Source organism: Camellia sinensis, chromosome 4, assembly GCF_055761805.1.
Source record: "Camellia sinensis isolate YWXY chromosome 4, ASM5576180v1, whole genome shotgun sequence".
NCBI lineage: Eukaryota > Viridiplantae > Streptophyta > Magnoliopsida > Ericales > Theaceae > Camellia > Camellia sinensis.
The window spans coordinates 105362916-105376357 of NC_138964.1; the positions used below are offsets into that span (position 1 = coordinate 105362916).

At 37.0% G+C, this 13442-nt stretch overlaps 2 protein-coding genes across 2 annotated transcripts; both read right to left on the bottom strand.

The window, feature by feature from the left end:
- Window positions 1-2615: 2615 nt before the first annotated feature.
- Window positions 2616-3281, bottom strand: LOC114318632 (uncharacterized). Its single transcript, XM_028265568.2, has one exon. It carries the CDS (start codon window positions 3279-3281, stop codon window positions 2616-2618), a length of 666 nt encoding a protein of 221 aa, XP_028121369.2.
- A 9360-nt stretch (window positions 3282-12641) lies between these two features.
- Window positions 12642-13091, bottom strand: LOC145823945 (serine/arginine-rich splicing factor SC35-like). The gene has a single exon (XM_082923520.1). It carries the CDS (start codon window positions 13089-13091, stop codon window positions 12642-12644), a length of 450 nt encoding a protein of 149 aa, XP_082779646.1.
- Between the last annotated feature and the right edge of the window lie 351 nt (window positions 13092-13442).

The window sequence follows — 13442 nt, forward strand, 5'->3', positions numbered from 1 at the left end:
TTGACGAGTTCTACACATTGAACGGTTCAGATTATCAAAACGGGATTCATGATGGGCCCCCATGGGCCGAACAGTAGTGTGTTCAATTGCACCCAATCTATTCAGATTTGTTCAGCCACACCCAGCACAGAGTAGTGATTGCTGAGTTGTACTTGGCTTGAAAAATTAATTATTCAAAAATTTTTTTTTGTGAATAGTATTAACTTTTTAGCTTTTTAAGTAATTTTTTGACTTTTTAAATTTTTTAAGAGATGACAAACTTGGCTTTACTATAAGGACTTTGTTGTGTTGTGTATTTCTTCTCTATTGTTCCGGGTTGTTTCTTAGGTTCGTGGGGTGTTTGTTTATCTCCCATTTTAAAGGCTATTTATTAAGCTGATTGTTGGACTTATATATTTATTGAACTATAACGCTAATAATTACCCTTTTATATAAATTTTGTTAGTGCGAACATGATAAAGGTTTTCTAGGGACCAACCTAGAAAGAAGGAAAGTTATTTTTGATTTGTAGAAATTGAAGAGAAAACAAAGAAAAAGAAAAGGCATATGCGAGGAAGTCAGTTTTTTGGTGTAAAAGGTGCACTTTAACGTAGTGGATTTTGGAGTGAACGACTCTTTTATAATGGCTTATTGAAGTGGAATCTTGTCAGGCCATGTTAGTGGAGTTGATAGGAAGGTTATTATGGTGTTTGTATCAAAATAGAAATTTAGCGTCAAAAGTAAAAGAATTGTCCTTTATAGGTTGAAATTTGAAGAATTGTTACATATAAATTCTTCATATTAAGGAATTAAGACTTTGTAATCATTGAGAAGGTCATTCAATAGTCACCTAAGTTTAATAGGCATGTTGGTAAGTATGTCAAGTCTCATAGAAATTTAGAAGATCCAATAAGTAAGTAGAATAAATTAGAAGAGTAACAAGTCTTCTAGTACATTTGGAAGAATTCACAACATTATGGAATATAGTGCAGAAACGAACATTCAACTTGAATCATAGTGCGGGAACTCAAAAAGTTTTGGACCATGATACAATAAATTATAGTCATTCTAGATATGATGTAGAACTTCACGAACAAATGATAGGATTACAATAAGCCCTGAAATGTTGATAAGTTTAAGGTTACGAAGTTCTGATGACATAGCAGAAATTTCGTGACGTAGGAGAAGGAGATTAATCAAATAATCACGTGGCAAAAGATTGATGATGTGGAAGACACAAGATATGATAACGGCGTTGTAGGAATAATGGGACCAATCGATGATGAAGCAATCATAATTCCATTTCATTACTTAAATAAATAGATAAAGAAGAGAGATATTAAATCAGTTCAACAATTTTTAAAAAATATAGTGTTGAAAGTTATTCCATATTCTTAAGTTGTTGTTAAATCACAACATGATTAAATTAAAAGTTAGTTGGCCACGTAGCAGCCACATGGAGAGCAAATTCGAGATTCAACCGTTAGTGGTCAAGGTGCTTGCTAAAATGGGGTTTCAAGGCAAAAATCATGTACAATTGGCAAAATTTTCAACAACCATGTTCTATCTTTCACTTATCAATTCCTGGTAGTTTTATTCTAACTATTTATTATCTTTTACTTTAATTGTATTTCATTTTCTATCAATGCAAGTTAAATTTTCTTTCATTTTAACACTAATCATTTGAGTTTTCATTTATTTTCTCTTTTTAGTAAAGTTTATCATTTAATTTTCAAAAACAGTCCCTTTTTTATTATTCAATTTTTGCAATTGACAACTTAAATTCATGCAAAGTTAGTTACTCAAGTAATATTTCACTATCACCTAAGAAAATATTAAAATCCTCTTCATCGTGACAAAACTTGAACCCATAGTTCATCTTCCTAATCACTCACAATTTCCTAAATTAGAAATCAGAAACATACACCTTTAACTAGGTGTACAAGTCCTTACACACCAGTGCAATTTAAAGCATCAACAAAGTTGTGTTTTCCTTTTTAAGGTAAACATATGGTCATTTTGAAAAATTAAAGGGGATAATTCCGTAATTAAAGTGACGTAAGTTTGCATTGTTGAATGGAAGCTTAATAAATTTCTTTTTAAAAATTGAAATAAATTCTTCAAAATGATGGACAGTAAAATTTTGGTTATTATAAAATACAAAGATGGTTGTTTTTACCTGGAATGAAACTATGATAAAATGATATACCATTCAATAAATTTTTTCTTTTTAATGCTATCACATTTATAAAGAAACCTTTATTTTAAAGTAAACAATTGTCCATATTTTTTCACTAATATTACCACACTTCTCAATGAAAATTTTCTTAACAAATTTTATGGTAGTTTTATTTTTCTTTTGAACATACATGTTTGGGAAAGATTCGAAGATTCTTCACTATACGGCACAAAAAGTGGAAACCCATGCCATATGCATTTTCTTTTAAATATATTAAAAACAATATGAAATTCATATTTATTTTAAATATAAATCGTACCATAAAAGATATAAATTTAAATCAAACTTATTTCTCAATAAAATTCTAAATACTATTTTTAAATATCTAAATTTATTATTTTTATTTTTTCATTTATTTGTCATGAGCAAATAACAAACACAAGCAAGAGTTAAGTTTTCAACGTAGAGCCACTGTGTTTTGTTTCCTCAAATCATTATAGAACTTCGCTATGAACTCCCCAGCAGCTTCGTCTACGTGGCTATCCCTGTCAACGTCCCGTAACGGAAACGGTGAGTCCGTTATCCTCAGCTGCCTCACCATTGGGCTCCGTCCAAACCCCGGCAATGCCGGCGACGACAATTCACTATACAACATGTCATGCACCATCATCGGACTCTGCAAGAAACCCGGCAACACCGACGAGCCTGCCTCACTGTTCATCATCTCCAACGCCTTTTTAACTGCGTCAACGGTCATTATGTCATCGTCGGTGGGTGGCGCGTGAGCGCAAGGGAAGAATTGAGAGTGCTTGTGGTGCTTGCGCTGCTTGCTGAGGTTGAAGGGGAAGGCTGCTGGACTGTTGCTGCAGCTGAACTCGTATTCGTGTGGGGCGGAGAAGGACAGGTGTCGGTCGTGTGATTGGCGGTTGAAGGTGGAGGAATGGTGGTTGTGGTGGAACATGAGGTTGTGTATGGCTTTCCCTGCAATCTTGCCCCGTTTCATCATCATGTTGAGATCAACCATCAATTTTCGTTTTGATATGCCCTTCCTTACCATGAAGTACAACACACGTACTATGTGCCATAACCTTCTGGCTGCTACTGGTAGATTTGTATGTTCCATCTCTTTATTGTTTTGTGTTTTGTATCAATATAGAGAAAGATTTAATGTTTGGAGAGAGAGAGAGAGAAGACGATTTTGAATTGGGAAGAAGCAAAGGAGGGAGCTATATATAAAGGCCAAAAAGGAAGAAGACATATTGCAATGCATTGATATTTTGAGTTATTTTAATCAATATGTTATAGAGTAGTTATCATCAATTAGTCCTATTAGACTTAGTTAGGTATAAGTTCTGATTGATAAATTTATTACTGTAAATTTATTCATTAAAACAAGAGAGACTGATAGATTTATCACTTGATGAATTTATTAATAAAACTTAATAGGTAATAATTCTAAAAAATAAGACTTATTGGTAATTTATTTGACTCAATTATTATTGATAGCAAAATAGTTTTGAAATAAATATATATATATATATATATATCTTCTATCTATCGATTTATACTATTAATATGTGAAGGCTGCTAGTGGTGTCGACAAAAATGTCTCATGATTTGCCGACACACGTGTTATGACAAGTTGATTTAGTGATATATGACATGTACCTCAAATTTTACCTCCCACAATATATATGTATGTATATGTATTCAGAAATATGCTTAGAATATTGATTTATTTTTGGGATACTTAGCTCTTGAATCATTTATATATATATATATATATATCAACAAAAGAAAAGCTTTTATCGATGAAAACAAGCATTCAAAGTATGAATTATATCAATAAATGGGGAGAAAGTGCAAAAAGTATCATAGTAAAATTTCAAGATCCCAACTAAGTTGGCACTAATAAAAATACACAATCACTTGCTAGCACAAGCCTCAAAATTGGTAAGGAACCAACAAAAAGAAACAAAAACAACAGCAACAAACTCAATGTAATAAAAACAACACCACCACCACCACACAGCCCAACCACCAAACTCAATGTTCCTCAAGCTCCGCTCCTCAGACATTAACTCAAGCTCTGCTTCTCATTCTTAAACCAGCAACAGTCAGATGCAACCCCTTATCTGTCTCAGTTTGTGCACAATATCATTAACTGAGTAATGAAATCCTTGGATTGAAGTTTTAAGCCATAATGCTATTTTAATCTTGACAAGCTCACAAAAATCATATCCCTTAGGCTGAGCCCCATTAAAGACACACTCATTTCTAAGCTTCCAGAGAGACCAAAATACAACTAAACAACCCCTCCACAACCTATTTTCCTTCTTGAAATTTCCACCAGACCACCAATGGAAACAATTCTAGGTATTGCCCACTCAGCTCCCCAACACTGCATCATTTCAGACCAAACACACTAGGAGAAAGGGCAACATTGGAGTAATAGATGAACAACTGATTTAGGTTCATTCTTGCAAAACACACACACATTAGCTGCATTGCTATTCAGAATACCAATTCTGTGTAGAAACATAGATGTCTTGACTCTTTCTTTTCAAGCCAACCATCCAAAAAATTGTACCTTAGGGGGGATATCCTTATTCCATACAAATTTGCAAACTTTGATTTGTGAGTCAAGCAATGTGTCCCAAAATTATACAAATCAGCCACCTTAAACCCTCCTACAACTACACCATTCCAGGTAGGACAATTTGTACACCCCTGTCCCAGGTTTGGAGCAGTGTTCAAAGTGATAGCCAATCTTGAAGCCTCAATAATCATTTTCCACTCATACAAAGGTCTTTTGAGAAACAACTCCCATTCTTCCGAGTTTGGTTTCCCTTCATAGAATCTGGAAAGTGAGCCCTCCTTGTTAGTTGATAATCCAAACAGCCTTGGAAACTCGACTTAGCTCTGGAATCATAATGGTATATATGAATTCGTGCTCCTCTGAGTTTATATCTTCATCTAAGTTCAGATACACAAAACCAATCATAAAATAATAGTACTACATTTATCATATATTCATACCACAATTCACATATCATTTCATATTGCACAATCACAACCATAGGATATTAATGAAATTTATGTGAGACCCATTGCATTAATAGTTGTGATTGTATCACATGAAATGATATTTGAAATGTAATATAAGTAGATGGGTGGTAAATATAGCATTATGGATTATTGAATTGATCACAAAAATTACAATAATAACAAATTGCACCAGAGTTCCCTTTAATATATATCTGTGTCAATTTAGTCCCACTAATAACATTTACTACAAAAAAAATCACTTTTGGCGACTAAATTTTTAGTTACCAAAAGTCCGTTTTTAGTCGCCGAAAGTCGAAATTTTACTTTCCCCAACAAAATTTTTTAGTCGCCACATTTGTCGCGTATATGTGGTCGGCGGAGGTATTGGCGACTAAAACTTTTTTAGTCGCCAAAATACAAGTCTTGAACGACCAAAATTTTAGTCGCCAATAGTGTTTTACACTTTTGAAAATCATACATTTATCGACTAATAATTTAGTCGCCAATACTCACTCAATAGCCGACTAAACCGTTTAGTCGCCAAAGTAAAGACTTTTGGCGACTAATAATTTTAGTCGCCAAAGGTGTTTCCGTCAAAAAAAAAAAAAACCCACTTTTTTTTGCTTTTTCTAAGTTTCAAACCCCAACCGTCCCACATTCCGAACCTTTTTGCAACACACTCTATCCACTATGCCACTACAACATCATATGAATATATATGCAATATATATTAGTTATATAGTATATTAACCGGTATTAATACAAAATAATATATATAAATATAATTTTTTTAATTCAATATAATTTATGTAAAAAATAAATTATTTACTTAAAAAAAATTTAGGCTACTTTTGGCGACTAAATTAAATTTTTAGTCGCCAATTCTATCATTTTCGGCTACAAATTATTATTTAGTCGCTAAAAAATTAAGTTCCGCCTAGAAATAAGCAGTTTTGGCGACTAAACCTGTTTTTAGTCGCCAAAAACGTCCCCTTTTGGCTACTAAACTGAATTTTAGTCGGCAATGGACTGTTTTTAGCTACTATTTTATTTTTTGTAGCAAAAAAGTTTCACTTTCAGCGACTAAACTGTTTTTAGTCGCCAAAACCATCACTTTTGGCTACTAAATCATTTTCAGTCGCCAAAAACCATGACTATTGGCTACTAAACAACCTTTAGTCGCTAACACCCCTACATTCGGCGACTAAACTGCCTTTTAGTCGCTAATACTCTTATATTTGGCGACTAAACTCTTTTAGTCGGCAAAAGTTATCAATTTTGGCGACTAATTCCATCTTAGTCGCCAATTGTACTACTTTTAGCGACGAAAATTGTAATTTTAGTCACCAAAAGTGCTTTTTGTTGTAGTGATTATCGTTAAAATTTTCATATTATGTTAGTATAATTCAATTAATAAGAATTTTTTTGCAAAATTAAACTAAAATCAATGACAAAATGATCCATTGATTCCTCAAAACAATTAAAGAATTGGCATACAATTTGAAATTGTCCTTCAAAACTGCAAAAAGCCTCTCTTTTAAAGATGACGAGTCGTCCATTTTTTTTTTTTTTTTGATCGGCAAAAAAATCTTTATTGATGACAGCATACAAAGTATGGAATAGTACATCAATAAAGAGGAGCTTGGAGCTAAGACAAAGCTCCAAGCGCCAGTTGGTGAGGAACCAACCAAAAAAGATCAAGAGGAGAAAGAGATGGGAAAAAAAAAAAAAACAGCAGAAAAACAAAACTAGTAACATACACCTAGTTACTCCTCTGCACAGGCCAAGAACAAACTCCTCTGCACATTCTAAATCAACCTCCTCTGAAGCATCCACCCCTGCTAATTCTGAGAGCATACCATGAGCTGCATCAAGCTGAACACCTCACCATAAACTAGAAAAACTCAGACTACACATCATGCATCCACCAGACTAAGCTAAAACTGAGCAGGACCAAGGCCATCTCAAAACAGATTCAGACCAGCACATCAAATTCATCTCAACACAGCTTCAGGAACAACAACATAAAGCAGCCCAATTGAACTCATAATACACCAGCTTAATGAAACAGATCAGAATCCAAATAAACACAGATCCATCTCAAAACAGATCAGAATTAGCACATAGCATACCAGGGCTCGTGCACAGAACATCAGAAGACAGCATATACCAGAACTTATGCATACATTTTTCAGTAGAGCAACAAAATCAACCCACATTACTATGCCAACACTTAACTACACACAATGACAGACTTGACACAGATTATATATAATATCATGCACCGAATAATTAAACCCCTTCAAAGATAAGGAAGCCCACAAAGCTACTCTAACCTTTATTAGCTCTGCCAGAGCAATCAATCCGGTTGCACCTTGTTAAATACACAATCATTTCTGCTTCTCCACACTGACCACATAACTGCTACCGGCAGTGTTTTCCAGACTGTTAGCATCTTCTTCTTCATTTTTATACCTGGCCATGACAGAAATAAACCCTCCACTGATCCAGGGCTAACCCATTTGTAATTCCACCAGTTCACCAAATTGGCCCACAATTTCCAAATGAAATGGCAGTGAAGAAACACATGATTAACAGTCTCCAACTCAGATTTGCAAAACACACAGAGAGAAGAAACATTTGGGCTCAACACTCCAATTCTTTGCAAAAATTCAGAACACTTTAACCTTCCTCTCCACGCTAGCCAACTCAAGAATTGAGCTTTGGGAGGGGCTAAATTGATCCAAATACACCTAGTTACTGTAATATCTATCCCTTGACTTGCTTCCATCCACTTCCACACTGATGCCACAGTGAACTCTTCAGACGGGTGAGCTACCCAAGAACAAGAATCTACCATCCCTTCATTGAGCCTAGGCGCATTCTGCAGGAAATCATTAAGTTTCTGCACTTCCTCCTCTTCCCATGCTAGGAGGGGACGTCTGAAGACCAGGTTCCAATCTGAATCTGACACTCTTCTATGTACAAAATCAACCAGCTTTCTGTCCTTTTCAACTGATAATGAGAATAATCTGGGAAAAGACACACTCAGATTTTGATTGTGACACCACTTATCAGACCAAAAATGCAATCTTCTGCCATTTCCAACAACTAGCCTAAAATTTTGCAAGAAAAATTCTCGCAGAGCAGTGTTAACTTCAGCCACTGATATTATGCCTTTCCACGTATACGACAGCCCCACTGAACTAATAAATAGGGGGCACCACCTGCCACCTACACCGCCATACTTACTACAAATCACTTTTTTCCACAAAGCTGCCTCCTCATTTCCATACCTCCACCACCATTTAACTAGTAGACACTCATTAACCTGGCTTAGGTTTCTTACCCCTAGCCCACCCTTATTTTTACTTAGGCATATCTCCTTCCAGCTAATTAGGTGCACTTTCCTCCTAATTTCCGACCCTCCCCAAAGAAAGTTAGCTTGAATTTTGTGAAGTAATTTTGCAATGCCCACTGGCAACTTGAAGATGGATAAGAAATAAACTGGCAAGCTTGTCAAAACGAACTTGATCAACGTTAATCTTCCAGCAAAAGATAGATACCTCCTCTTCCAAAAAGCTAACTTGCTCTTAAACTTGACTATCACAGGTTTCCAAGCAGCCTTTCTCCTTGGATTTGCTCCTAATGGCAACCCCAGATAACTCATTGGCAACTTCTGACTTAGGCAATTTAGTTTCTTTGCAAAGACCTGTACAATATCATCCTGAACGCCTACCCCACACACCTTGCTTTTGTGGAAATTTATTTTGAGTCCAGACATCACCTGAAAGCACCTTAAAATTCTTTTCACGGCTACAACTTCCTCCCACTCAGCTTCACAAAAAATGATGGTGTCATCGGCAAACTGCAAGTGTGTAATTTTCAACTCAGTTGGACCTGCAGATACTCCTCTAATCAATCCCACCTCCTTAGCTCTTTCCAAGAGAATGTTCAAACCCTCCGCTACAATATTAAAAAGGAACGGAGAAAGCGGATCTCCTTGCCTAAGACCTTTCATGGGAGAAAACTCAGAAGTAGGCGACCCATTAACTAGCACTGAAATTCGAGTTGTGGATATGCAAGTCTTCATCCACCCCGCCCATTTCTCTCCAAACCCGAAATTTTTCATCATCGAATACAAGAACTCCCAATTTACGGAGTCATATGCCTTTTCAAAATCCAGCTTTAGGATGAGCCCTTTCTTCTTTGACCTTTTCCACCAATCCACCACTTCATTAGCGATCAGAACCCCATCTATAATATGTCTACCGCTCAAGAATGCAGTTTGAACTTCACTAATAATCTTGGGCAACACTCTCCTAAGCCTTTTTGATAAGATTTTAGCGACAATTTTGTACATGGAGCTAATCAAGCTTATAGGCCTATAATCTCCCAACCTCACAGGGTTTTCCTTCTTAGGAATTAAAGTAATGAATGAGCTATTTATTCTTTTAGCTAACTTCCCGTTAGAATGAAACTCATTCATCAATTGCACAAACTCACCTTTCATGATGGTCCAACACTTTTGAATACATTTTAGATTAAAGCCATCTGGCCCCGGCGCTTTATTCTCATCACAATCTTTTATTGCTTCCCAGATTTCATCTTCCAAAAATACTGCCTCTAATAACTCAGCTGAGTCAGTTGGATTGATTGAGGCAAAAAAACCTGACAGCTTTGGTCTACTCTTCCAATCCTCATTGAAAAGGAACTTGAAATGCCTTTCCACTGCCCGTTTAATCATCCCAGGCTCATCCTGAATCACACCATTCACATTAACTGAGTCTAACAAGTTTTTCCTCTGCCTTTTGGTTGCCATTAAATGGAAAAATCTGGTATTTTTATCCCCATTTTCAGCCCAGACCCTTCTAGATTTTTGAAGCCACAGCCAATCCTTCTTCTTACTTAGATCCCAAACTAATTTTCTAAGTTCTACCCTTCTTTTTAACTCAGCATCTTGTAAATTCCTTTCTTCAGCTATCAGATCCCACTCGTGCAGTTCCTCCTCTGCTTTTTTCAGCTTCTCCTTAGCTTTTTTCAGCTTCTCCTCAATGTTGCCAAAGACTTCACTGTTCCACCTCTTCAGATGGACTTTCAGATTACCCAACTTTTTCAAAAGTCTGAAACTAGCCCAACCACTTACCTGGTATCCTTCCCAACAGTTCTTCACTTCTGCTTTGAATTTGGGATGCAAACACCATGCATTAATAAATCGAAATGGTTTTGGGCCCCAATCCCTCTCATCCTCCATAAGAAGTATTAGACAGTGAACAGAGATACACCTAGGCCGTCCCCACTGTTTAAACTTGAACTCTTCCAGCCACCTCGGATCGATTAAAAATCTATCGATTCTACTCCATCTATTTCCATCCATCGCATTACACCAAGTAAACTGCCTGCCTAGCATTTGCATATCTACCAGCTCCAATTTATCAATAAAATCACTAAAATCCTTCATCCCTCTTTCCCTTCTAGAGCACCCTTTTCTTTCGCTCCTAAATCTGATTTCACTGAAGTCACCACCTATGCACCAAGGGCTTAGGTAGGACTGATTCAGTGTTGCTAGGGACTCCCAAAGTTTCCTTCTTTTGAGCATATCATTAGGTGCATACACATTAATAATAGTACAATTAAAAGTATGATGGGCCATACCTGATAAAAGCACGAAGCTCCTGGCACTACATCACTCCTTAAGCTCAAAAATCTGTGGATTCCACAAGCATGGCAACCTACCAGTACTTCCTTCTGCACCCACCTCCATGTACTCCAGCTCCTCCCACGGCCATAAGGACTTCACAAAATTATCATCTACTGAGCTTCTCTTAGTTTCCTGTATCAGAAGGACATCTACCTTCCTCACCCGAACTAAACTCTTTACTTTTGTTCTCTTCTCGGGTCTTCACAAACCCCTAATGTTCCATGATAATAAAATCATATAGAAAACTACACATCTCCTGCAAAACTCCTACCTTAAGTCCTTACCAGACTTACGGCACTACAGCTTTCCCTTCCACTCTCTCCTTATCCTTCGCATCGAGTTCAGCCAACTTGCCCATCACCTCAGTCTCCTTACCTTCAAAATCCAATCCCAGAATTTTCCCAACTTCCATGGTAGCTTGGGCTTCACTTAATAACTTGTTTCTCCTCCTGGTGTTGAGACTTTGCTCTACTGACATTGATATAACAGCTGCAGCTGCTCTGAAGATAGCTCCTTTCTTGAAGCAGTTGCTACGCATCGCTTCTTTTTGCTTGATCTATTTTTTGTTTAGTTTTCACCTATTACGCAGATTAACACCATCCTGATTACATCTATTTACCACTGCTTGGGTGGGCTTACCTTTCCTTGCTGGGTTAACTTTAACTGTTACTCTTAGCTTATCTTCTTGTTGAACACTGGGCCTAAGCTGAGTTTGGGCTACACAGTTACTGAGGTTTGAATAATCCGTGATGGGCCTATTCTCCTGGGCCCCATCCTGTAGCCCATCCAGCACCACCTCTAAATTTAGTTTAGGCCTTAAGCTCTCTGGCCCACTTAGGCTTCTGATAAACCCAGGGGTACAAACATGGCCTTCCACAATTTGAATTTCATTTCTTGGAATTGTCGTGCTCGCCAACCTACCCTCCAGACTACCTCCTCTGACTTTTTGATTTCCCATGTCATCCTCTATTTCTTTTACGGCTGATATAGATAGGCACTCATTACTTTCATCTTTTTCCCCTGCATCACAGTCCACCATAACCTGTTCCTCCTTTCTTGTGTGTTCATCTTCATGTTCTTCCTTGTCTGCCTCACCATTTTTCGACAGTTGATCCACTTCATCTTGAGCCATAGGACCAGTGACCTCATTTTCCATGTAGGAACTACTGCAATGACATGGCTCACCTGCTGTTGGGATCTCCTCACACACTCTAACTGGGAATAGGCTTCTATTACATTCAACATGGATCACCGTATTGATGAACTCCATTCTGGAAGTAATCACACGCACCTTTCCCCACTTAAAAGAATTTTGAGTAGTAATAGCATCATCAAATTGAACAACTTCACCCCACAGCTTGCCAATGTCTGTAATGTACTAACGCTCCACAAATTAAGTGGTGCACCTGCACATGTTAGCCACACACACCTTTCCTGTTCAACATACTTGCCTTTGTCCCAATCTGTAATAGAATCACACCATTCTAGCATCCACTCTTGTAGCTTGGTTGTAGCCTCCCTTTTATGTTGCTGGGATTTAAAAGTTAGCAGTGCTACTCTTCCTCCTCCTTCTCTGACTCTTACTTCCTCCATACCTCTTTTACCAACCTCCTTTTTAAACTCATCGAAGGAAAAGAATGATTTCAACTTTACAATTACACTGTCATAAAGCCATCCATTTCCGACTTCGAATGCCTTTACAACCACCTTCATCTTCTCATTTCTGCCACCACTCTAAACGACTTCTGCAAACGATCTTCGACCTGAAACATCCATCCTTCTATGCCCAAAACTCCTCTGTGGACGCTGCATCATCGGAACATCCCCTCTGTTAGTCATTGTATGCTGCTTAAACTCCCCTTTTTTGAACTCTGCTTTCTTTACTTTCAGGGCCTTATTGTCGCACCATAAGCCATCAACCTTCAGCACCGCTATTTCGGCAGCCACCTTGCACTCATACCTCACAAAACCAAACCTCGACCCCATCGATTTTCGTCTTTTGGACGGGATAAAAGCATTCTTAACAACACCAAACTTATTAAACAACGTGTACAAACACTTCGGAGTCATTGAGCTTGGGATATCATCCACAAAGAGAGTAAATACTCCATAATCCACTGATCTACTGTATTGGTTTGCAACTCGTCTTCTTCTTATCACCGGATTCCATCCTCCATCCTGCATGGTTTCTTTTTTCAGTAGCTAAGCCCCCTTCCCCAAAGGGTTGAAATTGGTGATGGAGCCCTTGTCCGAGAGTGCCGGAAAACGCCTGTGGGGAAAGAAAGATTTTTTTTTTTTTGCTTGATTTGTCGAACGGGTGATACGAAGGTCTCATGTCAAGTGGTTGAAGAGTTGGTATATACAATTTGAAATATTTCATTTAATTTATCATTTTGCTCTTGATTTTGTTTTTTTATTTTTGTTTTTTTATAGTAAATATTATCAATTGGATTAAATTAATACTATATGAAAAATTAAATCACAAAATTAATACAATGAACTACATATAGAAAATTGACATAAGAGACAAATTAC

Bases quoted from the DNA above. Each gene is read 5' to 3' on its own strand.
- LOC114318632 (XM_028265568.2), bottom strand. From the start codon at position 3,281: ATGGAACATACAAATCTACCAGTAGCAGCCAGAAGGTTATGGCACATA.
- LOC145823945 (XM_082923520.1), bottom strand. From the start codon at position 13,091: ATGCAGGATGGAGGATGGAATCCGGTGATAAGAAGAAGACGAGTTGCA.